The 25268-nt window shown below is 50.6% G+C and overlaps 5 protein-coding genes across 5 annotated transcripts; 3 read left to right on the top strand and 2 right to left on the bottom strand.

The window, feature by feature from the left end:
* Positions 1–1713: 1713 nt before the first annotated feature.
* Positions 1714–6436, bottom strand: LOC112876531 (probable E3 ubiquitin-protein ligase ARI2). Its single transcript, XM_025940661.1, has 7 exons — positions 5965–6436; positions 5825–5857; positions 5440–5716; positions 4276–4756; positions 2638–3186; positions 2394–2566; positions 1714–2212 (listed from the first exon to the last, which is right to left on the bottom strand). The coding sequence occupies exons 1-7, from the start codon at positions 6136–6138 to the stop codon at positions 2061–2063; spliced, it is 1839 nt and encodes a 612-aa protein (XP_025796446.1). The 5' UTR covers positions 6139–6436; the 3' UTR covers positions 1714–2060.
* Positions 6437–10427: 3991 nt separating this feature from the next.
* LOC112876542 lies at positions 10428–11071 on the top strand. The gene is made up of 2 exons (XM_025940671.1): positions 10428–10575; positions 10669–11071. The coding sequence occupies exons 1-2, from the start codon at positions 10506–10508 to the stop codon at positions 11055–11057; spliced, it is 459 nt and encodes a 152-aa protein (XP_025796456.1). The 5' UTR covers positions 10428–10505; the 3' UTR covers positions 11058–11071.
* A 1667-nt stretch (positions 11072–12738) lies between these two features.
* LOC112876532 (serine/threonine receptor-like kinase NFP) lies at positions 12739–14788 on the top strand. The gene is made up of 2 exons (XM_025940662.1): positions 12739–13045; positions 13391–14788. The coding sequence occupies exons 1-2, from the start codon at positions 12739–12741 to the stop codon at positions 14638–14640; spliced, it is 1557 nt and encodes a 518-aa protein (XP_025796447.1). The 3' UTR covers positions 14641–14788.
* Positions 14789–16436: 1648 nt separating this feature from the next.
* Positions 16437–17582, top strand: LOC112876540 (pathogenesis-related protein 5-like). The gene is made up of 2 exons (XM_025940669.1): positions 16437–16569; positions 16647–17582. The coding sequence occupies exons 1-2, from the start codon at positions 16530–16532 to the stop codon at positions 17405–17407; spliced, it is 801 nt and encodes a 266-aa protein (XP_025796454.1). The 5' UTR covers positions 16437–16529; the 3' UTR covers positions 17408–17582.
* A 348-nt stretch (positions 17583–17930) lies between these two features.
* LOC112876539 (calcium uniporter protein 2, mitochondrial-like) lies at positions 17931–19423 on the bottom strand. The gene is made up of 2 exons (XM_025940668.1): positions 18788–19423; positions 17931–18685 (listed from the first exon to the last, which is right to left on the bottom strand). The coding sequence occupies exons 1-2, from the start codon at positions 19331–19333 to the stop codon at positions 18185–18187; spliced, it is 1047 nt and encodes a 348-aa protein (XP_025796453.1). The 5' UTR covers positions 19334–19423; the 3' UTR covers positions 17931–18184.
* Between the last annotated feature and the right edge of the window lie 5845 nt (positions 19424–25268).

The following is a 25268-nucleotide window of genomic DNA, read 5'->3' as shown; positions in this document are numbered from 1 at the left end:
ACGGTGAGGATACATGCCAAGCGCTACGCCGAAGGGTATATCGGTCGGATTGGTAGGTGCTCAATGCCATCTGCAGTGTTCCCCCGGGCGTCACGTAGCCGCTTGTCACGGAATCTCGGGCGCTTTGCTTTGGGGGTGCCCTAAATCCCAGCGCGGCTAGCTCTTAGCTGTGGGCTTGGCGCCGGCCACTAGCCAACGCCTGCGCCACCACCACTGTTGAAGAAGCAGGGAGGGATGCAGCTGCAGGGGGCACCCGGCAGCGTCCCTGTCTCACATGCGCGCTGCGGGTACAGCGCACGCGCATCACAGCACCATCTGATCGGCCTCTTTTGGTCTGCACAACCCATCACGCCCTCGCGATGATCAGAGAGCAAATAATTGCTGCCCAAAAAGATAAAAATCTTTTTTGGAAAAACTAAAAGATAAATAATCTCGAACAAGTTTTGGGCCCTCTTTTTCTTGGACGTGTATTGTAACGTGGGTAGGGCAATCAGCTGGATTCTGTAAACTGGAGTAGCCACTTGTTGCTGCATCTCCGGCTGTCCGAGATGAGGCAGCCGACCGAAGGCCTCACGAAGCACGTTGCCGCTTCGCGTGTTCGTCTCCCCGCCTGGGCTGCAATGATTTTCGCCGTGACCGGGGTCCGGAGGCAAGGCAAACCACCAGCGCTAGGCTCCAAATGATGCTGCCAATGACGGGCCAGGGAAGCCGTGCCAGCCGTAACGACAAGGGGAACCTTGGGGTAACCCTACTTATCCGCGTAATGAAATCTCAGTGGGGAGGGGATTAAAGAAACGCCCCGGCGACAGACATGCTCGAGGTTTCATGTGCTCGTGGACCCCCTCCACCGCTGACGCGTCCGGCAACTGGCCGTAAAAACAATCGCTGGAAGGAGTAGGTGAAGTGAGATACCGGCGGTAAGAAGCCACGAAGCCAGAGGTGCGCGCGGTGGTGATGCGCTCATGCCACATTGGAAACCAGCATCCCGGAGGCATTTGATTATGGAAGCCGTCTCTGGCCGAGATCCAGAAAGATTCTTCTCATCGGTTCTCCAAGCTGTCAGAGGCTAAACAAGCTTACCAGCTGCCTCACTCCGGCCGTGGCAAACTGGGGTGTCCTGTTAGGGAAGTCAGAGGGCTGCAGAGCTCGAGTGAATTTCTCTTCTGCTAGTACAGTGGTACATGGCAAGCTAGTAGTAGTAGCTAGACACTTTACAAATTGAGGGACAAATGTTTCCTAGTGAAGAGGACAATATAGAGTGTTCTTCCATGCATTAGATTCTCAAGTGTGTGCATGGTACAGGAGCCACCCGATTCCGATGAATCGTCATCCGCGTGTCTCTTTGCATGGGTTTCTAGAAAGCTTTTTGCTAGATGCTACGATTCAGCGCACGGTCCAAGGCTTTGACTTGACAATATGTTACCTAGCCGTGCAACGACGACGGCCCAGGAGTGTATGAAGAAACAAAAAGAGTCATCTTGCAGAGCCATCCCGTCGTCACAGTTCATTATACAAATCTGGCATGCGCAAGCCCAGAAAACAGAGATTTTCAGAGTTAGAATTCAAAACTGGCCTAGAAACTAGCAGGTCTTGGGGCAAAGATGTTTGGCTATTACCACAAAGAGGGCACATTTAGCATGACGAATCTGTAGCAATTTTAAGACAGTCTACATCGCCTCTATGATCACCCATTAACAGGAAATAAGCACCACATTCGGGTCAAAAACCACTTCATTCACCATGCTGCATACATTGTATTTGGAATTAGCAACACAAGCACGGTAAAGTTCTGTTCCAAAATACCCTCATCTTGGCTGAGGGGGTAGAACTAGCTTTATCAGAACTATCAACATTGGCTTCCAATCCTGTCATGATATGCATGATATCATGTAAAAGCTACTCTATTTCTTGGGAACCTAGCACCGGCGTAAAATTTGCAATCGAAGTACTCTATGGTGGTAAGGCAGCAAAAAACAGTATTTTTCCTTTATGTAGCTGAAGAAGCTCAGGTCAGCTGTACAGTTCCAAGGAACGTCCTTCATACATCAGGTACTTTAGTTTCAGATCTTGTCCGCCACTTCAGCTGGCACATTGAGATCAAAAAGTGCACCACCACCATTAGCATCTGGCCTATCTCGCTTGGGAGGGCGCGCCCTATTATCAGAACTCGAGCCATGCAACTCAGGACCCCGCTTTCCTAGGATAGTCGATGCTGCACAGCAAATTGAAATACACATCAGCAGCTAAAAATAAATAAATGGTAAGTTCCACTGCTCTAGGTATGGTGATGCCTTTAAGATTTAAAAAAAAAAGGTATGGTGATGCCTCTCATATGATCCTAAGCTGAATTAAGGAAATGCCATATGAAATATCATATTCATTATTATGCATACCATGTTGGCTCCTGTGTTCATCCTGGCTACGTTTTGTTGATTGCGAACTTTGTTCAGCTGAATCCCAGCTAATGTCAAGCTCTGATGCCCTATCAAGACCCTTGGATTTGTATGGAGCAATGTTGTGAGGTGTGCGCAGAGGATATAACAAATCATTCTCAATGCACTGATACCTGCAAAACAGTAAAATTAGTACAATAATTTATATATGGACTGCCAAAACTTTGTTGACAAGAGTTCATACATTTGCTTGCAGAGCCTATCTACCACATTGGAAAGATTGATGACATGCTTCATTGTATCGATAACCTCATCATCAGTAAAATTTTGAAAATCCTTCTCAAGAAAACCAGACAGTCTTTCAACATTAAATTCTAGTTGTTGCTGCTGATCCTCAAATAAGTTTTGCTTCAGTTCTCTTTCCCCAGGAGTCATCTCATCCTTGAAAATCTCATCACCAAACATGTAGAATGCAAATGGATAAGAATAAGAAAGAACACGCCTAGATCTGAATAGCCTGTTTAACCCATTTATCACCCAGGAGTAATCTTTTATCTTGGACTCCTTATTTTCAGAAATGGATATCTTCCCCTGGATGTCATTCTTTAGCTTTGCTTCCTGCTTAAGAGAGTCGGTGTGAGCCTTGTACCTGTTGTGGTAGTGCATATATCTATAGAGGTCTCTCCTTGCTTGCTCTGTCTTCTTAGTTTGATCATCAGTGAACCGGCCACAACTGTGGCCACTAATACTTGACCATGTATGATCTCTACCAGTAGCACCGCCACATAACCAACTACATTCAAAAGTATCACATAAAAAAATAAGTAACACAACACCTAAAACCTTAATCAATAAAGGAAAAGAGAATAAGATCTCAAAAGAGAAACAAAAACAGAAAGCAACGTCAATCTGGGCATACAAATTTTAGGACAACATAATGGGTAACCAAGATTGACAGTCAACATAATTTTCCTACCAATCTGTCACATGCTCATGAAGAGCCCATCTAGACTCTTGGCAAATGATATAGTTTGTAATGCTCCATGCAAGCGTATGCCATATGATCTACTTCTTATAAGGACAGTGCTACTAGCCAACTACTTCATCAAAGTCTCTAGTGGATCTGATTATATAGAAAATTTTATTGCATTCACTAAGGAATTTGCAATCATGTCTTGTGCTCACATCCTATAGAGTATTTAGCATACACAGTTAAGAGCAGTAACATATATGCTTTTTCTCAAAGCTGTGCCATAACTACGGATCTTTCTTCTTACAGAAGAAAAAGAGCATGTAAAAGAGCGATCGATGGTAGGGTACCACAATATTTATGTACCAATATTGACACAGGAATCATCTCATAGGCAAGCTCCCAATCAGCCCTAATGAATCAGGAACTAACTAATCAAAGAACTAATGCTATCTGCATTCTAAGCATTTGATTATATGTTTGTGGTTTAAATCTTGAGACAAACACCATAGTATGTTCTCTTGGCAATAGTTAAACTATGAAAATATTCCATAAATGGCAACCCAATAGTTTGTGCATGAATAACCTACAGGATTTTGATACAAGAAGATAGATTCACCAGATTCTTTCACATAACAACTTGCAACTAGATGTGAAATGGAGACACCAACAGAAGTATACATCAGCTATACTAAATTATAATGAAACATAAAGACACCCAAATGGAGCTACTTACTCATTGATTGGAAATCAGAAAGAAAAGGACACTAAGAAACAAGAATATAGTGTTATATTGCCAAAACAACAATCAAGTGGACGACTTCATTGCAAATAATGCCCTCCTCCACTCAAACCAAGTCTAACAAATGGGAATTGGAAGATGCAATGCTGAAGAAGAATAAGGAATCTCACCAGAATGCTTGTCCACAAATACATGCAACCAGGTTGCAGCCACCATTCTTTTCCACAGGTTTGTGACACTTGGGACAAGGTTTAGTATTTACTGTTATCCAATTCACTGTTTCTGATTCATCACGGCATTTCTTGATCCAGAGCTCCCACATCATGCAGGAACACGGTGAGTGTGCTTGTAAGGAACAATTAAAACAAAACTGGCATCCACATGTGCATTCCACCTCACAATATATATCACCTTTGACACGTATAGCATTACCACAATGTGGTATGCTTGGGCACCACTTTACCGTATCATTATCCTCAATATATGATTCCAGCAAAAATCTTTCAAAGCGTTCTGCAAGGTCTGGTCTCCTTGCAATGACTAGTTTCCGGATTACTGCCTCATCACAAATAGTATTGCACTTTGGAGCCATGCACCTGACACGCCGGCTCTGGCCCTCATTTATTTTCACAATGAAATATTCAGTCCAACCTAGGTGAAGGACACGAAATGTGTGGTAAATAGCTAAACAGGAAGAAACTATGTGCAGCAAAGCTAATTCATAGAATGTTATTCCCCTTTTGTTCCTTATGCATGTGGTGGTGGTCAGGGAGCGGTAGCGCATCAGAAATTTTCATTGATATAAAGCTAAAACTGCGGTAATAGAATTCAAAGCCCACTCTAAATAGCGAGTTCAGATAAAGTCCATGATGAGCATAGTATGAATTGACCCATCATTCTCGAAAAAGTGCACAAAAGTATGCAATTATTTAAAGCAACAATAACATGATGAAAATACATATAAATGACAAGTAATACCTCCTAGTCTCCTAGGTCAGTTTTGTGCATGATGTTCAAATACAGATGCCCCAAAATGATAGAAGTGAGCTAAAGGAAGAAACAATGTTGAACCATTTTGTTGCTACTATGAGGTTCAAAAGCTGTTAGCCAACAAAGCAGCTTCTCATACCATGATACCAAACATATCTTGCAACTCCTAATAGATGAGAGCCAGACCGTTAATTAGCATAGTTATCAAGAGGTGTCATTCGTCCAATTTCTATGCTCGCAAAAATGCATTACACAATTTCTCTATCAGAATCTAATAACTGGAACACGTGCAAAAGTTGAAAATGCTGGAATCATCTGGGTCACCCTAAACGGACATTACTCACAATCGTTGCAGTAGTTGTGGCCGCAGTCCATCTTGGAGGCAGCCAAGGGGGGCACATCCTCGTAACAAACATCGCAGGTCACCTCCGTCGAGGAGGATGGGCCGGCATTATTGGCGTACTGGAGAGGAATACCAGCCTCTGAGAAGAGCCTGTCCCTGCCCTTTTGATCTAGAAGCTCGAAAATCCTCTCGACGTCCCAGCGGTAGTGGATGAGGAGCGTCCGGGCGTGATGCTCCCTCAACCCTAGCAGCTCTATCACCTTCCTAAGATCCTCTCTCTACAAACCCACAAACGCCCAAATCACAAAACGAAATTGAAGGAAAAAAATCAGCACCGGAAATAGCTTATAGTGTGGAAACAGAACGGGAACAGCTCCCGCAGTCACCTGTGCCAACAAGAGGGATTCCTTAGTGATCACCTGCAACGAGCACGAAGCGAGGAAGGAATCCGTAAGGAAAAGGAAGCAATCGGGGTAGTCCAGCGACGGAGAAAGACGGGAGGGCGAAATCAGAGCAGGAAGCTTACGGATGAGGAGGACCAATGGCAGTCCTCGAGGTGCTCGTCCTCGAGGACCTGGAGGACGGACTCTTCTAGGGCGTCGTCCTCCTGATCGCTAAGGTAGCAGTCGTCGTCGTCTTCCTCCTGCTCCAATTCCGAGGAGGACACCGGCGGCGAGGCCTCCTCGGCACCGCGACCCATCTGGCGACACCGATCGGATCAGCCCCGAATCGAAACGGCCGGCGATTGGAGCCCCTCGCGCGGAATAGTGGGGAGCAGATTGGCGGACAGGGTCGGGTGCAAGAGGCGGCGCGGGCGGGGACGGTGGGGGTTAGAGAAATCGCGGCACGGGCGGCGCGCGAATGGAGGAGAGGGATGGGGGCGGCGAAGCTTAGACGGGAAGTCCAGGGGGCAGGCGGCGGCGCAGGCGTTGCGGGTGTGGCCGGAATTGGGGAAGGCTGGGCTGGTGTATTGCGGCGTGCCGGTACAAGTGAGGAAATGAAAGGGGGGTAAATGTAAAAGTGGCACGATAGGCGATAGCATACGATTGCATTTCTTATTCGACTGGGTGAAGGTTCGGACTCTCTTTATTTGTAGGTGATAGGATTTCGATTCGAGACCAATAGATTTCCTACTTCAACTCAAAAGGCATGAGGTTAATAGCTTTGCAAATTTTTTTGCGAGGAAAGCTTTACAATTTATAAAGTTGAGAATTAGTTATGCGTCATAGCCAGCTTAAAAATGGCCTAACCTATGAGTCTTACGTGCATTTTATTATTTGAGCAAACATAGAACCAACTTTTATCCTTCGGTTATAGCAATTTCTCGTTAACTTTTTCACACGAAAACAAGGATGAAACTGCAAGTACGACATTCGTATGCGAGCTCGCCACGCGTGAGCAAATGTGGAACCAACTTTTATCCTTCAGTTATAGCAATTTCTCGTTACTTTTTTCACACGAAAACAAGGACGAAACTGTAAGTATGACATTTATATGCGAGCTCGCCGTACGAGGGATTCTTTATAACCGTCGTATGTAGAGGGAAAACCCAGTGTTAACATGATTGTATCGTTTGAAAATAACACGTACGCCACGCAGAGAATTTGGATGGAAAAAATTAAATTTTTCATGCAAATTATTGCATTAGGTTCTCAAAACACTGGATGACGTCTAGCTTTTTAAAGGTAAGTCTTAGGATTAGGGGGGAAAACTGACCCTCACGGGCTGCATATGCCCCTTTTATTCGCTGGGCCTCCATGAGTTGTCCGATTTGGGATCACTATCCGCAGCTGACGGCAAGCGAAGATGTAGTGCCGTGGGCTGCATGCACCCTTGCTTACTGGGGCTCCATGGGCTGTCCGCTTTGAGTTCACTACGCAATTGGCAAGCAGAAAAGATGCACAAATAGTAAGGGTAACGCGCGCTGCTGCTGCGATTCATCCTGTCGCAGAAGCGGTTCGCTGGCGGCCCGCTCGCTTCTTTGTTTTCTCACCGGCCCAAATTATCGGCCATATTCCTTCTCTTACTTTTGTTTCTTCTCGCATCTTCTTCCTGCTTCATTTCTAGCTCAATTTCAGGCCAATCAAAGCTATCGTTTCCTCGCGTCCATCCAATTTTCCTGCTTCATTTTCACCGGCCCAATGATGTGGTGGATGGGATGCATCTAAAGCCAACCATACTATTCTCTGAAGTTCACAATCTTATTTTCCTATGCTGAATTTTTGTGAAGCTTTATGGTCTCTTCCACCAATTTACAACTTTTGTTCCACAAATTCAATAAAATTTTCCATGATCAAATATTTTTTGTTCCATGCAAAACGAGAATTTTTGTTCCAAGTGATTTCCATGTATGTTTCATCAGTTCAGAACTTTTGTTCCGCAAGTTCAATAAATTTATTTTCCTAATCAAATCTTTTTAGTTCATGTCGAGTTGAGAATATTTGTTCCAACAGCTCCGAAAATTTGTTCTTTTTTATCAGAACTTCTGTTCTTGTTCCATTTGTTGATTTCAGACTTTTTGATCTATCATCTATGCTATTTATTTCTACATTTGTTCCACCAGTTTAAAATATTTGTTCCACATGTTTAGGTCTCTTGTTCTATGAGTTAATCCCATTTGTTTCCAGTGGATTGATATCTTGTTCCATGAGTTAATCACATTTATCTCATGAAATTTCATATACTATGCAGTCAGTCCTTTTCTTTTGCATCTGTGCCAGATAACTTGAATCTTAATGTTTGTTATCATATTTGAATTCTTGTAAAGAATTTGGACTTCTGCAGTCACGTTCACAAGAATGCTTGATTTCAAATTTATGCCAAAATAAAGTAGCCGAATCTTTGTTAGGATGGAAACCATCACGAAGAATATAGAAATAAATGTCAATGGAAAAAAGATCTGGGATTGAAGAAACGTGCGCATGCGCACATCCCTTTGCGCCTTCGCCAAGAAAGCAAGCTGGGCCTTGGATGTCGGCCCAAGAAAGCGCTGCCGCGCCCCCCGCCCAATCGCAGACGCGCGCGTTATCCCGAGCAGCCCCCGAAAAGATGGCTGTCCGGCCGTTAGTTTTTCGGGATTGCCAATTAGCCCGGAGACCTGCTTCATCGTCACACAAAACAAAAGCAGTGCATGGAATCAACTATCAAGCTTAAACAGAAGCGCTTGATTCCCCTGCACGCCTATGATATCAAGATGATGCGCTCTATCTGTTGGTTACGGACTTGTCTATCATCACGGCACCTAGATATCTCGACTAAACGTACTTACTCCATCCTAAATTATTAATCGTTTTAGTTTTTCTATATATAAGTTTTACTATACATCTAAATATAATATTGTCGGAGGAATTCTCCAGCCGGGTGGCGGAAAGCACCCGCCTAATCCTGGTTAAGGATGGGTTTGGAGGGGACTTAGGAGCGCTCGATCGGTGGACAGATGAACACAGGTAGGACACGAAGATTTAGAGTGGTTCGGACCGCCGGAGCGTAATACCCTACGTCCACTTTGGTGTTGTATTGGCTGCGTGAGCCTGAATGGAAAGGAGCATAAGCTTGTGTGTGTGCAACCTGGGAGCTGTCTTCTAACGAGTACACTCTCCCTTTTATAGTTCAAGGGGAGTGCTTACACTGTGCGGGACCCCGACAGGTGGGCCCGGCCAACAGGGGCCGTTCTACGAGAGATAAGGAGGTCTTCTCCTCGAGCTCCTCTCCGTAGTCCTCTTATCGAGAAGTTGATGTGCGTATCCACAGCCAGGATATGGCCGTGTACAGCCTTGTCTTGTACAGTGTCCGGTGGCAGCGTTGCCCAACAGTGAAGCCGTGCTGTCACTGTTGGGATGGAACCTCCCGTCAGGCGGTGAAGCAGTGCTGACCCGTCGCGCATGCATTGTTACAGCGCACGCCGTGGCTCGCCTATTACAGGCCATCATCACGCGCGCAGCGCCGTGACGGGACAGCACACAGCCCGCACACTGTGCACGGTGATACGACGCGCCGCCTTCAGATCAGACGGGCTTACCGTGGTGTCAGCTTACCTGCCCCGTGTGTCAGTGGCAGGCCGCACCTTTTGACTTTGGCGCGCCCGACTCAGCTACCGCATTAAATGCTGGTAGGTGGGGAGGCGACCCGCAAGGGGCCTCGGGCCGCAGGCACGCGGCGGGGCCAGCCCCGCTCCTCCCGCTGGGCAACACCCTGCGGCACCGGACCCCTTCCCGGGCGAAGGGGGGCCCGGGGCCCCCGAGGCAGGTCGGAGTGGGCTGGCCTGTGATGGTCCGGTCATCACACGTGGCGGCCCCGGACCTCCCAGGGGAGGCCGGGTCCGCAGGGGCTACCCGAGAGCTCTCCCGCTCACCTGGGTGTGCAGAGACCCCGGACCTCATGGAGCTCGGGGGAGGGTCCGGAGACCGCGGCCCCAGCTGTCAGGCCCGGAGGCCGTATGCCACGTGACCCAGAGGCAAGGGGGAGCATGGATTATGAGAAGCCTAAGGCCTGGACATTCTAGCGGGAGGTACCCCTATCTGTATGTACCGACAAATATATATTTAAATATAAATAAAAATTATATATTAAAAAGCTAAAATGATTAATAATTTAGAACGGAGTAACGGTTATTAGCTGCAGTAACTTGCATGGTCGTGGCAGCTTGCACAAGCCAGGAATACAGCGCAGATTTGCTGCACCAGCTGCTCAATGTGCAGCTGTACCTTGCAGTTGGAGCAAGGCCAGATTTATCACGCAGCTGGTAGACTTTGCAGCACCAACCTGACGATACTACAGAGCAGTTGAATTGAAACCCTGAAACGGCAACCTGGGCAGGAAATTCCACTACGTTCGCAGTGCTATTTGGAGCAGGCAGTTTCATTCTTTTGTTTGCTAGCACAGTTGGTTGTTCAGTGGCGCGCGTGGTAATTTGGCCAAGGATCCACGGGTGCTTTCGCGAGACGACTAGTATATATACAGCGCAACGAGTCACGTAGGAACCTGCAATCTGAAACTGAAAGGAGAAGTAGCAAGCCATCCGTCAGGGTAGCGTTGAGCTCTGGTCGAGAGAGAGAGGAGAGGGAGACCATGGGGCGCTTCCAGAGCGTTGCTGCTGTGGTGGTCGTCAGCCTTCTCCTCCTGTTCCTAGCCACTGATGGTCAGTTCATGCGTTCGTCGTCGTTCTCGCATGCCTCGATGGTTTTCCTTATTTAATTTGCGACTGAAAAACAATGCATGCTGCCTTCCCCAGCTGCAGGTTTGGGCGGCTCGTCTCCCTCCCCGGCGAGGCAGCTGCAGAAGCGTCAGCCACCGGATCTGCCCCACTTCTGCGAAGGCGACGTGGAGTTCATTCAGGACGACGAGGGTCCTGTGCCTGGAGATCAGTTCGGCCTCCGGACCTTCCGCGTGGAGATCATCAACAAGTCGGCCCCCGGCCGCGTGCTGTCCAACGTCCGCGTCTCCTGCGCCGGGTTCCACGGCATCGGCCTGATCGTCTTGCCCCCCGGCGACTTCAGGCGCATCAGCGAGAGAGAATGCCTCGTGAACGACGGGGGCCAGGTGACCCCGGCCCAGTCCGTCGTGTTCCTGTACGAAAGCCACTCCCGGTACCCATTCGAGGTCACCTCGGCCGCCTGCTAAGCCCTCCCCCATCAGCGTACTACTACGTGCGGTGCTGGGCTCTCTGATCGTCCCCAGCGTACGTGTAGCATCGATCTCTCAGTGAGTGTTAAGTAAGGTTCCAGTGCTTGAATAAAAAAGATGAATGTGCCGTGCATGGATTACCAACAGCTACGAATTGAAGTGTTCTCTGCGCCCTACTTGACTTGAGTGCTGCAAATCTCTTTACTGTGGATGCATATATCCATCTCAGATCTGTTTTCGCATGAACAATAGTGGAGTCATGACAATTGTTTTGTTTTGTTTTGCATCAAGAAGTTATACTTCTTATTAATCTAAGTTGAAGAAATGCTACTTGACGTTGCCTCTAGTACTATGAAAGACGTAACGCATTGAACTTGCTTGGAATCTGAACCCAAATCTCTGTCTGAACCACATTCATTTGTTGATTTGCATTTTCCTGCAAAACCAAACTAAACATGCAAAAAGAAAGGAGTTGGCTTGCACAAAACGCAAGAGCATGATGCACATATGCCACACTTGTTGCCTCAAATAAAATCAAGGACAAACACCGCAGTGAACTGTGCAGAGCCACCCACAAAACAATTGTGCCCTAATTCAAATATGTTATGTTGCGGATAAGACATTTATTCTTGACATGGCGCAGTTTCTGGTACGAAAAAACATGATGGGAAAGGAAAAGGAAAAATCTAGAAAAGTAGAGAAAAAACGAGAGAGAATGAAAATGCAAAGGGAAGGAGGACTGGGTGGAGTCTGCGGAATGAGTGTGGTCACGGATGATTATAACGCTGTTGTTGGTAGACCCATGTGGAACAAATGGACACCTGCGAGCTGGGAGCACCGAATTGGATTTCCGGGCCTCACCTCGGCAGGTGCATAACGGCCCATGACGCGGTTTCAACTCATACATGTGGGTCATGTGGCCCCTGACACTGCTGCTGTTAATCGATCTTCAAGAAAGATTAACTGAATAAGCATCTTCTTATCGACCAGATGGATGCTACGTTATTAATTTCAGAATCACGTATCAGAATCAATAGTGACTGGAATCACCAGTTTCATCTGTGTTTTGTGCTTTGGAAAAGGGCCCATGCATCTTTTCAGACTTGTTTTTTTATCAACTCTACACCTGATATGCAAACATCTCCATCTGCGAATGACCGGTATTCCCTGCAAATAGAAACCTTCCGTAGCCATTGGGTGCATCGACACCTCGTTTCTTAGCAGCATCTTACGATGCTGGTTAACGGCGCCGTAGTATAACCCCTTCATCTTTCCCTTGACAACGATGCCGTAGCATCATCTGACAGCAACCCTCTCTGCTGCAATCAGACAGCGCCCGACCCGTTCCGTTGTCCCGGCCACAAGCAATCGCCATGAAAGTGACCTTCGCCGATGGTTGTCCCATTCTTCATCCCGGCTCTACGAATTGAACAGGCGGCCACTTCAGATCAAACCATGCGTGCTATAAACTAGTCGAGTCTAGTGCAGGCTGAGATCAACGAATGGCATCTGCATCGCGAAGCCAGGCTTCAAGAACCGAATCAAAGCGCCAGAGCCGCGACAAAAGACCACTGATGTTGACCTCAACTGCAATCGCTTCACTGCTTCACAATCGCAACTCCATTTCGCAGCCGAGCTGACACGGGCACACGCGCGCACCCGTGACGCCGAGAGCCAAATGGAACCCCGCCATTTCGGCCGCCCCCTGCTGCCTCTCCTCCTCGCCGTCCTCCTCGGCCTTCGGCGCTCCGGCGCGCAGGACGACGGCAACTACACCGTCCCCGCGCGCTTCGCCTGCAGTGTCCCGGCGCCGTGCGAAACCTACGTCGTGTACCGGACGCAGGCCCCGGGCTACCTGGACCTCGGCAGCATCTCGGACCTCTTCGACACGAGCCGGGCGCGGATCGCCAGCACCAACAACCTGACCTCCGAGGACGCCGCGCTCCTGCCGGGCCAGCCGCTGCTCGTGCCCGTCAGCTGCGGCTGCACGGGCGGCTGGTCCTTCGCGAACGTCACGTACCCCATCCGGCAAGGCGACATCTTCTACAACCTCGCCGGCTTCTCCTACGAGAACCTCACCGAGCACCACCTCATCCACCAACTGAACCCCGAGTTGGAACCCACTAATCTGAAGATCGGTCAGGAGATCACGGTGCCGCTCCTCTGCCGGTGCCCGACTCCGGCGGAGCGGAGCCGTGGGGTGCAGAGCCTCATCACCTACGTGTGGCAACAAGGGGACAGCATGTCCCAGGTGAGCAAGCTGATGAACGCCACCGCGGACGACATCGCCGAGGCGAACAACGTCACCAGCAGCTTCACCTCCGTCATGGGGCCGGCGATGCTGATCCCAGTTCGGCAGCCGCCGCAGCTTCCGCCGCTGCGCTACGCTGCTAGTGCAGGCGATGGCAAGTCCAGGTCGCGCCGTCGGGGTATCATCATAGGCCTCGGCATCTCAGGGTCTCTCGTGGCGCTCGCCGCCGTGTGCGTGGCGATCCTGGCGCACCGGAGGTACCGCAAGAAGGCGTCGGTGCGCCTGGGTTCACGGTTCGTAAGCCCCAAGCTTTCGTGGGACAAGAACCAGTACGGTCTTGAGAGAAGCAATTCCTTCGCCCACATGATCAAAGGAGGGGACAACAAGCTGCTCACCGGCGTGTCGCAGTTCATCGACAAGCCGATCATCTTCGTGGAAGAGGAGATCATGAAGGCGACGACGAACTTGGACGAGCGTTGCAGGATCGGGAGCTCGTACTACCGGGCGAAGCTCGACGGGGAGGTGTTCGCGGTGAAGCCGGCGAAAGGCGACTTGTCGGCGGAGCTGAGGATGATGCAGATGGTCAACCACGCCAACCTGATCAAGCTGGCCGGCGTATCCATCGGCGCTGATGGGGACTACGCCTTCCTGGTGTACGAGCTCGCCGAGAAGGGCTCACTCGACAAGTGGCTGTACCAGAAGCCGCCGTCCGCGCTGCCGTCGTCGTCGTGCACCGTGGCGGCGACTCTCTCGTGGGTCCAGAGGTTGAGCATTGCGCTGGACGTCGCCAACGGCCTGCTCTACCTGCACGAGCACACGCAACCGAGCATGGTGCACGGCGACATCCGCGCGCGGAACATTCTCCTGACGGCGGATCTCAGGGCCAAGATATCGGGCTTCTCCCTGGCCAAGCCAGCCACGACCGACGCCGCCGCGACGAGCTCCGACGTGTTCGCCTTCGGGTTGCTGCTCCTGGAGCTCCTCTCCGGCCGGAGGGCGATGGAGGCGCGCATCGGCTCGGAGATTGGCATGCTGTGGCGGGAGATCCGCGCCGTGCTGGAGGCCGGCGACAAGCGGGAGGCGAAGCTGATGAAGTGGATGGACCCCGCCCTGGGAAGCGAGTACCAGGTCGACGCGGCTCTCAGCGTGGCCGGCATGGCGAGGGCGTGCACCGAGGAGGACGCGGCGCGGCGGCCGAAGATGGCCGAGGTCGTGTTCAGCCTCTCCGTTCTGGCGCAGCCGTTGTCCGTGGCCGACGCGTTCGAGAAGCTGTGGCAGCCCAGCTCGGAGGACAACATCCGGATCGCCGGCTCGGTGGCAGCCCGATAGGATCAGAACAGAGCTTAGTTTCCTTGACTTCAACCTGCACCGTAACTAGTTTCCTGCTACTTCTCTCTTTTATTTAAATGTGTATGGATTGTACGATATTTTGCTTCAGCTGTACTGTACACTACTAATGTTTTGCATCATGCATAGTTTAGCCACTTGTGCTCAATCTCTCTGTTCTTGGAGTACATAATTTGTTCAGGATCCCGGGTTACAGTTCTCACAGGTATATTATACTTGCATACTGCAAATTTGAAACACAGGTGTGAACTACTTCTGTCTGTTGGAAATAAATTTCAGTTAAGATATTTATGATCTTCACTGTTAAGGAAACGTTTAAACCATCTAAACGTGATTAAAGAAACATAATGATAAAATCTTAATGGGTTGTGATCAGCAGGCCCATTAGGCCTGTTTCCAGAGGCTGGCCCCAGCCCCACAGTGCCTATAAACATAACTTCGTGGTTAGCACCTTAATGACCAATCATCTCAATCTAAAACCCTAGACACCGCTAGTCTGATCGCTAAAGGCACTGGAGGAGTTTGGAAGGCCAAGCACTCCCGTTGGCGCCCGGAGGACGCCGATTCACTGCTGCATCTCCTGCACCGACAAGAACACCTACTTTCTCTACGGATCAGGCGTAAATGGCTGCTGCTACTGCTAACGCTAGTATAATGATTACCATTTATTCCGTATTAGATTGATTTGTCATTAACTAGGTTATGTTAAGATTTTAGGTAACGTGGCACTAATATTAAGTTTTTGGCAATTCTAACATTGTCATCTTCAGTTTGGAAAGTTCATAAAGAACAACGGAAGCAACTACCATTTGTCACGATTATTCAGAGAACCAATTACGCATTTTAAGTAGCAAGTGAAGGATTTAAGAGGAGTACTAGCAGAGTGAAAGTACGGCACTCTCTAACTGAGGAGTGAGGAGCGAGGACTCCACAATTCGACATCTGACCATTGAACTACTGAGTCTGAGAAGCCACTTAACATGAAGATTTGTCAGGGAGTCAGGGAATCAAAGCACCGGCGTACCTTATTTAGGAGCAGATTTTGATGGTAATCAACCGGTGCAGCGCCGGAGCTATCGCGGCCGGTTGGCTCGGTCCATCAAGTGCGGCCGCCCGAGGTGTCTCATCGATGCGCGACGGGCAGCCATCCGACTCCGTCCGCCAAGCCCCCCTGTCCACGACGACTTGGTCGTAGGGATCTGAATGTGAATGTGGGAGTGGGGGACCTTGTATTTCTGGGGCGCCGCCGTCGCGTCGTTGCGTGCGCGAAACGGGGATGGGTAGATGGGCCGACGAGACAGGCTACTGGCGATGTTGGGCTGACGTTCTTCCGAGACTGATTTGTTCAGCCCAATAGGATCGTCATAAGCCCATCTCTCTTATCTTTCCCGGGCCTTTCATCAACGAGGTTTTTTTTTTCTCCCACCGGGCAAGCGAGTTCGAGAGAGAGCCGAGAGGAGCGGCTTCCACTCTGCTGCGGTCTGCGGATACTTCGGCTGAACAAAAGCGCCACTACCCGCCCACAGCTGAAACTGCGCACCGATTTTATCTCCGCCACGGCACCTACATTTACGCGTGCATGAGGTGCCCACGACCGCGGCGCTTGCGCGCTGGCCGTGCCTTCCTCCCGATTCCCAACGAACTCCGATGTTTCCTCCGGGGCTCCCACCTAATCGCCATCCATCTCCCTCGCGTCGCGTTACTCAGATCAAACACAGCTGCACGCCACGCCTATATAAAATCAGACAAGCGCAGTACCTGAAGATTTACTGCCTGCACATCCTTCTTCCAGCTCCAGCTAGTTCCCACAGACATTGACACTGCTGGTTCTTCTCCTCATCAACTCCTAGCTCTCCGATCAAAACGCCTCCATGGGAGCCATCCGAATCGCAAGCCTTCTGCTCCTTGCTGGTACATTTGCCAAACTCATGTGCTGTATTCATACTGAAGAAATGCTGTATCATTCAACATTCATTTACATTTTACAGGGGTCATTTGGTCACACGCGACGCATGGTGCCGAGGCAGCCGGCACGACGGTGTTCACGCTGCGCAACAACTGCTCCCACACGATCTGGCCCGCCACGTTGTCCGGGAACAGCGCTGCGGCCGTCGGGGGCGGGGGCTTTGAGCTCGCGCCCAACGCCACCGCCTCGTTCCCGGCACCCGCGGGATGGTCGGGTCGCCTCTGGGCGCGCACGGGCTGCGTCGCGGCGCCGTCCTCCTCCGGGCTCTCGTGCGCCACGGGCGACTGCAGCGGCGCGGCGAGCTGCACCCTCGGCGGGTCGCCGCCCGTCACGCTGGCCGAGTTCACCCTGGGCGGCGCCGACGGGAAGGACTTCTACGACGTGAGCCTGGTGGACGGGTACAACGTGGGCATCGGCGTGGCCGCCACGGGCGCGAGGGTGAACTACGCGAGCTGCGGGTACGCCGGGTGCGTCGGGGACGTGAACGCGCTGTGCCCGCCCGAGCTGCAGATGTCCGGTCCGGCGAAGGCCGCGGGAGGGGACGGCGCGGCGCCGCCGCCGACGGTGGCGTGCCGGAGCGCGTGCGAGGCGTTCGGGACGGCCGAGTACTGCTGCACGGGCGCGCACGGGGGGCCCAGCACCTGCGGGCCCACCAAGTACTCGAGGCTCTTCAAGGCGGCGTGCCCCGCGGCCTACAGCTACGCGTACGACGACCCCACCAGCACCTTCACCTGCGGCACCGGCGCGCAGTACCTCGTCACCTTCTGCCCGGGGCACCAGTAGTGCTTGCGGTCGTGTATCAGTGTATGCGCTACGGTGCATACTGCAGTTGCAGCAAATGCCCGCCGATCATTTTGCTTGTTTATCCTAAAAAATTAGTATGCTTGTAATTTGGTAGAACTTGCACATCATAGAAATTAGAAAGTGGGCTTTGGCGAATTGCTTGATTTTTTTTCTCTGAAACACAGCACAAACATTCTCTCACTTTTATGAATAAGTATAAATACACGAGCGTACTTGTACCTTTATACAATATCTCTTAAGAGAGTATCTCTTAAGAGAATAGATTTATAGATCTTTAGATTGACGAAATCACCGCATACGTGTACATGATGTCAACACGTTTCACACCTTCCATTGCGCGTGCACGAGAGATTTTTGGCGGACCTGTTGGGACTTGGGACGGAAGGGGAAAGGCGGAACTGGCGTGCTGTGCGTTCTGACTCGTGACAACCCATCAAGGGTTGGATTGGACGATTGGAGTGTCGACTTCCCCAAATAAGTAAACCTGAGTGTGTCACGTTAGTTACAAATGTTCTCTCGAACAACAACTTGAAATCGGTGGGGTTGCCGTAAAGAAAAACAGATGCTCAATCCAAGTCTCAACTGACAATATTATCTCCTACCAAAACAATCCATCCTACAAACACCTTTTCCCTCCTGAATCGATACAGAAAATTTGATTCACGATCAGAGACGGTGACCCGACCATGGACGCGTGCCGTGTCTGGCAGACCGGCACGAACCAAGCGAACTCGTCCGGGCAGTCAGGCTGACGTGCTATTGCACGTGGCTCACGTGCCTGAGCACGTCTCGGGGGTCGCCGCTCTGCGCCGGCGCGGGGCCGAGCCCCAGCTCCTGCCTGAGCGCGTGGTAGCGCCCGGCGTCGAAGCCCCGCGCCCGCATGAGGCGGCGCTGCCTGGACGCGAAGCGGCTCCGGAAGAAGCCCTCGAAGGACGGCTCCGTGGCCGTGCGCATGAAGAAGGCGTAGCCGGACATGAAGTAGAGCGACGTGACGTAGAAGCACACCGGCTCCATCACGTCCCACGACAGCTCCCAGAAGGTGAGCCGCATGAACCCCAGCGTCTGCGCCGCCACCAGGCTCAGCCCGCACCACAGCTCGCGCCGCACCTGCGCCGCCGCGGCCGCGTCGATCGCCGCCTTCTGGGACTCCATCGCCTCCAGCTCCTCCCGCCGGCGCGCCTCACTCTCGTCGCTGGCGCGCGGCGCCAGCTGCTGCTTCGCCGCAGGGAGGATGACGCTGCCGATCGCCTTCGCCACCTGAACAACGACACGTGCAGAGAGACGCGTAAGCGTAAGGCGGGTGCTCTGCTCTCTGACTCTGTCTCTCCGTTGTTACGTTTCTTGGGCGCCAGGACGTACCATGTCGGGGCGGAGGAAGACGGCGTCTCCGAGGACGATGACGACGCCGGAGTCGTCGAGCGCGCGGGCGAGCCTGCGGCCGCCCTCGACGCCGCCGGCAATGTCGACGCAGAGCGCGGCGAATTCCGACCCGGACACCACGCTCTGGGCGTGGGACCTCAGCGTCGCCCTCGCCGCCTCCATCTCCGCCGCCCTGGCCACCTTCCTCGCCTGCTCCACCGTCACGCCCGCCTCCTCGGGCGGCCGCGTCACCGTGCTCACGACAGGCGGTACAAGCCCGTCGAGCCGGAGCCGGCGGAAGAGCTGGTCGCCCACGGGGAGGGCGGGGAAGCAGTGCGCCGGGAGCGGGACGGTCGCGGTGGAGTACCCGATCTTCGTCGGCCTGGGGCGCAGGAATGCGAGCGTCGGGCAGTCGTCCACGGCCGGCAGCGGCCGCCGTGCAGGGGGCGCGGGGCCGGCCGCCGGAGGCTTGGGAATGGCTACGCCGCTGGCGGCCGCGTTCTTGCCTGCCCATAGGCGCCGTGCAATGGTTCTGTGGAACGCCATCTGTGTTTGCCTCTCTATCGAGTTTTGAATGGTCTCGCTGTTACGTGACAGAAATGGCGCGACGTGTCTGGTCGATGGAGCGAGGTGGGATGGGCCGGGGTGGTATTTATACTGGGGAGTGGTTAGCTGCGAAGCACGAACGCGGCAAAAAGGTTGGGTGAACATTGGCCACAAGTCTCGCGCAGCTAATTAAACTAAGGTAGAACGGTCTCGCAAAAAAAAAATGATTAAACGTGGCGAGTACATATACTCCTGTATGTTGTTGTCCTATACGTTTTACGTATTCGTACAAAGTATATGCTTTAAATTTAAAATGCTAGTGCTTTTGCACTTGTGCTCCAACTTTGATCTCTAATTGCATGTTTGCCCTCCTTTTTTTTCAACTTTACGCCATCGCCCCTGCTTTCACCAAGCCAACACATAGTTGTTTCTAGTTTCATCACCTTTTGCCATCGAACTAGGCAAAGTCAGGGTCATATTGAATTCGCAAAAGCATAGGCAACTACATAAATTTGGAAATAGGGGGCCGACGTGGAGTTGAGGATCAAAGTGAGGGTGTGTACACAATTATCCCTAAAAAGTATTATGCAGGTCACAGTGCAAAACCAAAGGGCACGAATAGATATGGAAGAGAAGAAAAAAGTATAATTGAACAAAACAAAACTATGACCATCCAACATAACTATAAAACTAGGCATAAAGTTGTAGCTTTATGCAGGAATAATAGTTATAATTTTATGAGATAAAATAAGAAATTTTGTTCTTCTTCTAAGAAATCGCTAGACATAAATGGTGAAGTCACAACTGAACTTCACTCACCGCCTTCCAAAAAAAAAGTTTCTAAACTTCACTCACTGTAATTATTCACATCTTTGTGTCAAAAATCACTTTGTACGTAACGGTGCAAAACCGGTTTTAATGCCAACTTTTTGCTTCTCATTTAAGTAAGTATAATCCATAACGCGCCGAAGTCAGAACTGCTGGGAAACAACTCAAGCCAGAGCTTCCTGTAGGTTTGGCTGTCCGCCGAGAACTTGCGCGACATGCAAAGGTCAGAGGCGTGTGTGCCGAAGACCAGGCCCCTTGCACACCTACCAGGGATAAGCACGGACGGCGCGTCGCCGCGTCGCATGGTTATCCTGATTCTGAATCACGCGCGTACAGGGCCACGGCGCTCCGGACCGATCGTCTCGTCGAGTCATCGCACAGCAAGAACGTTTTATTATTGCTCACAAGTCAAACAAGCAGTTCGTTCGATGGAAACGGGAGTGGTAGTGGGCGCAGAAACGGGGCAGGCGTGCCGATATTTTTCTAATGATCCCCATCTTATCATTGCAGGGAGTGAGTTCGCAAGCAAGCAACGGAGCAAAAAGAAATCGCCCGACCGGCCCGGCCGAATCGCTTCGGATCAGATGGAGCGAGCACGGCAGGGATGCGGCGCGTGTCTGGAATTCCGGATGGCCGAGGAGCAACCCGTGCAGAGATGATGATGACGAGCCTGGGCGGCAAACTTGGCAAGCGCGATTGGTTTCTGGTCGCCCTTGGTGCTTGATTTGGATGAGCAGGCAGGAGTATCTTCCCAGCACGCTTTAGCAAACTTTAATCGATTAGAGTCTCGTGCCTATATAGAACACGAGACTATGTTGGCTTTTTTTTTTGAGCCGGACAGTTTTGTGTATATATCTAGGCACCTAAATTGGAACTGGAAAGGTCTCAAGAGAACGGATGACGCGCGTGCGAACGTCACTAACTGAGCGAGACTCCACTCTGCGAAAAGATTAGAACAAAGCCAGCCCACCGTGACTAACTAACAATCATGAACTCAGTTCATGCTAAAAACATGCCTAGCTAACTTAGGAGTATTCGCTACATTATCTTCTATTAATTTTTTTAAGAATTCGAATAAAATTATCGAGCCATGATCCTTGTTTCTTTTATTTTCTGCGAACTCGTGATCCTTGTTCCTTGACATTAGATGCTAAATAAACCACAGCAAGAGCATCACAAAACGTGGAAACCGGGTCTAGGAAATAATTGTGGCCGTTAGCAAGGCAACACGAGTGTCACATGAGCGCCCCAACGGTCGGCGACACTTTCATGAGGGGCCCGGGAGGATTTCCCTTCGAATTTGTAATGATTTCGTAAATGCGAACACTAAGCAAAAATTAAAAAGTTTTAAGAAGTGCAACTCCTGCAGGGAGAGATCTAGTACTACACTACTAGTGCCTCTTATTAGTACTCAAACGAGAAATTTCAGTTGTTACGCTATGCCGTTTGCGACATTCTCTGCACTCAGATCGTAGAGTTTGGTCAGCAGTCTCACGCATTTGGTATATCATTTATCCATCAAGCAGAAACTTGACAAATGTAAAGCTGAGAGAACTGTGGCAGTAAGCGTCAGAGAATGCAGCTTGCAGTACTAGGAAACCATTTCCTCCGGTGGAAGCATTGGCAGCCAGCACTGCGTCCGGGGCAAAGTTCGGCAGCCCAATGAAATTACGCAATGCTGATGATCTACGGATTCTTTCCCTATCCGGAGGTGACTTCGCCTCCACAGCCCTTGGAAGTTGGAAGATGTCCCCCACCTCTGACGATACTGATCTCATCCCACTGAGTACCGACAGCCTTCATTATTCTGGCGGCGACATCGTTAATCGTTTGCCCCGTCGTCACAACTTGTGCGGGTTGGAGTTAGATTACAGCTCCGGTGATGCATGCATATCCTCTCAAAGCAGCCTCTCACTGTCCTTAAGATTAGCATTCTGCATTCCGAATTTCCGATAGTCAGCACAGGCAGGCAAGCAGCTCGCCGATCCCTGAATCCATATCCACCGTACCCCAACTTCTCGGCGATCTCGCCGGCAGGAGCACCGAATTCTCCGGGAATCGCTCGCCGGAGACAGCCGTGGTCACGCCGCAACTCCGCCGGGAGATTGTTCCAGCGGCATTTTCCTAGGACGAAGCGACGACCGCGGTGGTGGACGCCACGAAGAAAAGAGGCATGGAGGGGGGCGGTGGACCCCGAGCGGGGACGGCTACTTGGCTAGTGGGATCTCCGATTCCGGGCACTGGGGCACGGCGATGCTGCGGACATATGCGACGGGGCACTTGCTCCGTGCTGCTAGCTTTTGGATCCTTTTCCTCTACCGCCGCGGCCCTTGAGGATCGACGAGGACGCCACCACTGCGGATACGGTGCTGATGCGTGTTCTGACAGTTGAAGTCACACTGGGGCGCGTGTTGCTTTCGGATCCTCCTCTCGATCAAGCAGTCGAGTCACCAGGTGGAACCTTAATCTCAGCCAAGTTCGGGCCTGGCAACGTGGAGGGAATTCGTCCCTGCTTTCAGCTGTGTTCTAGCAGTAGCGTGCTCGAGGTAGATGGAAATGGCACGTCGATAGTTCCAGAACGTAACATGAGAAGTAGAGGTCAGCTTTGTGTTATACACTTATGCTTGCTATCTGAGCTAGTGAGCTATGTATTTTCAATGCAGGAAAGTAATGAAGGAAATATGGGCAAACTCCCTTATTGGGGAAAAAAATCTGAGCTAGTGAGCTCAGCTAATGCCCCTCTAAACTGGTGGTCATATTTCGTCTAATACTCGGGTGTTTGGTGGAGTTTTAGAAGGTACCATAAAAATATCCTTAGCTATGAATGGAATTCACCGATCATGCACATAGTCACACTAGGTTTTGAACCCTTTTAGGTAAAGTCATGCACTAGCAGTTCCACCACCCACAAGGTTTTTTCACACATATTTTCAATGACGTGCGTCTCTCTTTCATTTAGGCGACGCCTCGACACCGTTGTAAGGTCGCGCTCCTTTTTCTCACCATGATACACGTGCCCTAACTGTTCTTGCAGAGCATGTTGTGTGGCTCATTGCAAGTCCTTAAGCCAAGGCGAGCTAGCAGATCATACCGATGAGTTGAAGATAGGGCAACCATGACATGCTGCGTTGGCAAGCTGAATCAACAACCAATAACTCGGGCAACTCTCAGGACTGATGGAGCTTCATTTCAGAGAGTCAAGCCGTTTGCTTTGCCACTTTTCTGGAATGCTTGGACAGATTTCGTCGGTTGGTTAGTGAAAAGCTGACTGAAAGAATTGAAGCTTAGTTTACTGTGATAATGGAATTATGTTTTTTTCTTCCCGTGATTTCTTTCCATTGTGCTAGATCAGTCAGACTGAAAGATACGGGACTCTCACAATACAAAGTTTATTGTTAGCAGTATGGCGGTTTGTCAACTTAAAGCGGCTCTTCATTGGTTCGAGGGCTAAGTAATCTTACATTACGACGAGGGTCAGATGAAACGGAGTATCGATGCGAGTAAACAACACGACAGGAGTTAACTAGCCCAGCTCTATGCAGAAACCATGATTGCGGAATTTTGGCACTAGCAGCCGTGACTGCTTTACGCAGAAAGCCTACTCATCAGTATTCAAAAGAGAAAAATATTAGTTTATTTCGTAAAGCAATTGTTTGTTGTAAGGCTACTAGACTTGCACATAGGTCAGAATTCTACAAGCATTGTTGTCCCATCGTCGCACACTGCTCTGCGTGGATAATCACCGAAGAAAGCTCAATGAATCCAAGAGGAGCCATGTTCTTGGAAGAATAGGAATCTCAAGTGAATGCGCGATGCATCAACCGCAACCGGAATACACCAGATTCCACTTGTCAAGAGACTAGGATAATTGGCTTCGTAGAGTCTCAAGGCATCATCACATATATGCCATATGGATCATATACGTAGCTCCGTTATGTCCTAGCAGTATGGAAATGGAACATAGGTGACAGACACACCACCATATCTGAATTTTCAGAGTTTGTGGATCTGGAGGAATACAACTTGCACTCTGTGGATAATCACCGAAGAAAGGTGAATGAATCGAAGAGGAGCGATGTTCTTGGGAGAATGGGAACAACCTCAAGTGAATGCGGGACGCATCACCTGCCACCGGAATCGGAATCCACTAGATTCCACACTCTCGAGAAGACTTGTAGCGCAGCTTCTCCGAGGATTCATCACCTGTACTCTGTAGCAAGCAGCCGGCTGCGACGAATATGTCGGATACGTAGCACTGATTTTGTCCTAGCAGCATGGAAATGGAGCATAGGCGACAGGCAGGCCATATCTCGAATTTTCAGGGTTTGTGGATCTGGAGGAATGCAAGGTGTGGCATGCACGGCATCCAGTTCGTTCTGGATGCTTCATTCGCCCGCTTGAATCCGGATACTTGTGAGAAAGAAGGGCACCAAACGTGCAGAGCGAGCCGAAAGGAGGAGCAAACGCTGTTGGTGGCTGCTCTACATCCACATCGACAAGAATACTGCTAGTATTTGTTATCGTTCTTGCTCCTTCCTTGTCAAGCAGCACTAGCAGGAGATGCTTTCGCTTGCCAGATTCTGGACCTGCTGATGTCAATCTTTTGCACTCCGTTGCTCATGGTCCTTGCTCCTGCAACCGGCTGCCGAGCATCCAGATGCTGCCTGCTGCAAGGCTGCAAGCCTGTAACTGGCTGGCTATCGAGCCGGACACTGCGGATACTGGAAATTGGGCCGGGCTTATACTATGCGAGAAGACCATGAAGACATCATTAGTTGTTCCACAAGCCAGCCCATTTTCAGCTTCTATTTGGGCCAAAAAACTTTATAGCCCAACAATCGCCCAGATCTACTTCTGGCCGCATCGCCATCGTGTCAGTTCGTTTTTATTTCCGGTGTACCCGCGGCGAAGTCAAGTCGCGACACGACACCACGTCTTTTGCGCTGCGGCCGCTTGGGGATTCCCGCACGCTTCCGTCTTTTCCCAAAACGCGCGGCACGCCAGATCCGTCAGACTTGCCCTGCCCACCCGCCGTTCGTTGGTTGTTGCGTACCACCTCGGATTCACAGCAGCCGAGCGGCACACGCGTGGGAGCGGGACGACACGC

This window comes from Panicum hallii, chromosome 9 (genome assembly GCF_002211085.1).
Source record: "Panicum hallii strain FIL2 chromosome 9, PHallii_v3.1, whole genome shotgun sequence".
In the NCBI taxonomy this organism is placed as follows: domain Eukaryota; kingdom Viridiplantae; phylum Streptophyta; class Magnoliopsida; order Poales; family Poaceae; genus Panicum; species Panicum hallii.
This window is presented reverse-complemented; position numbering and strand designations above follow the sequence as displayed.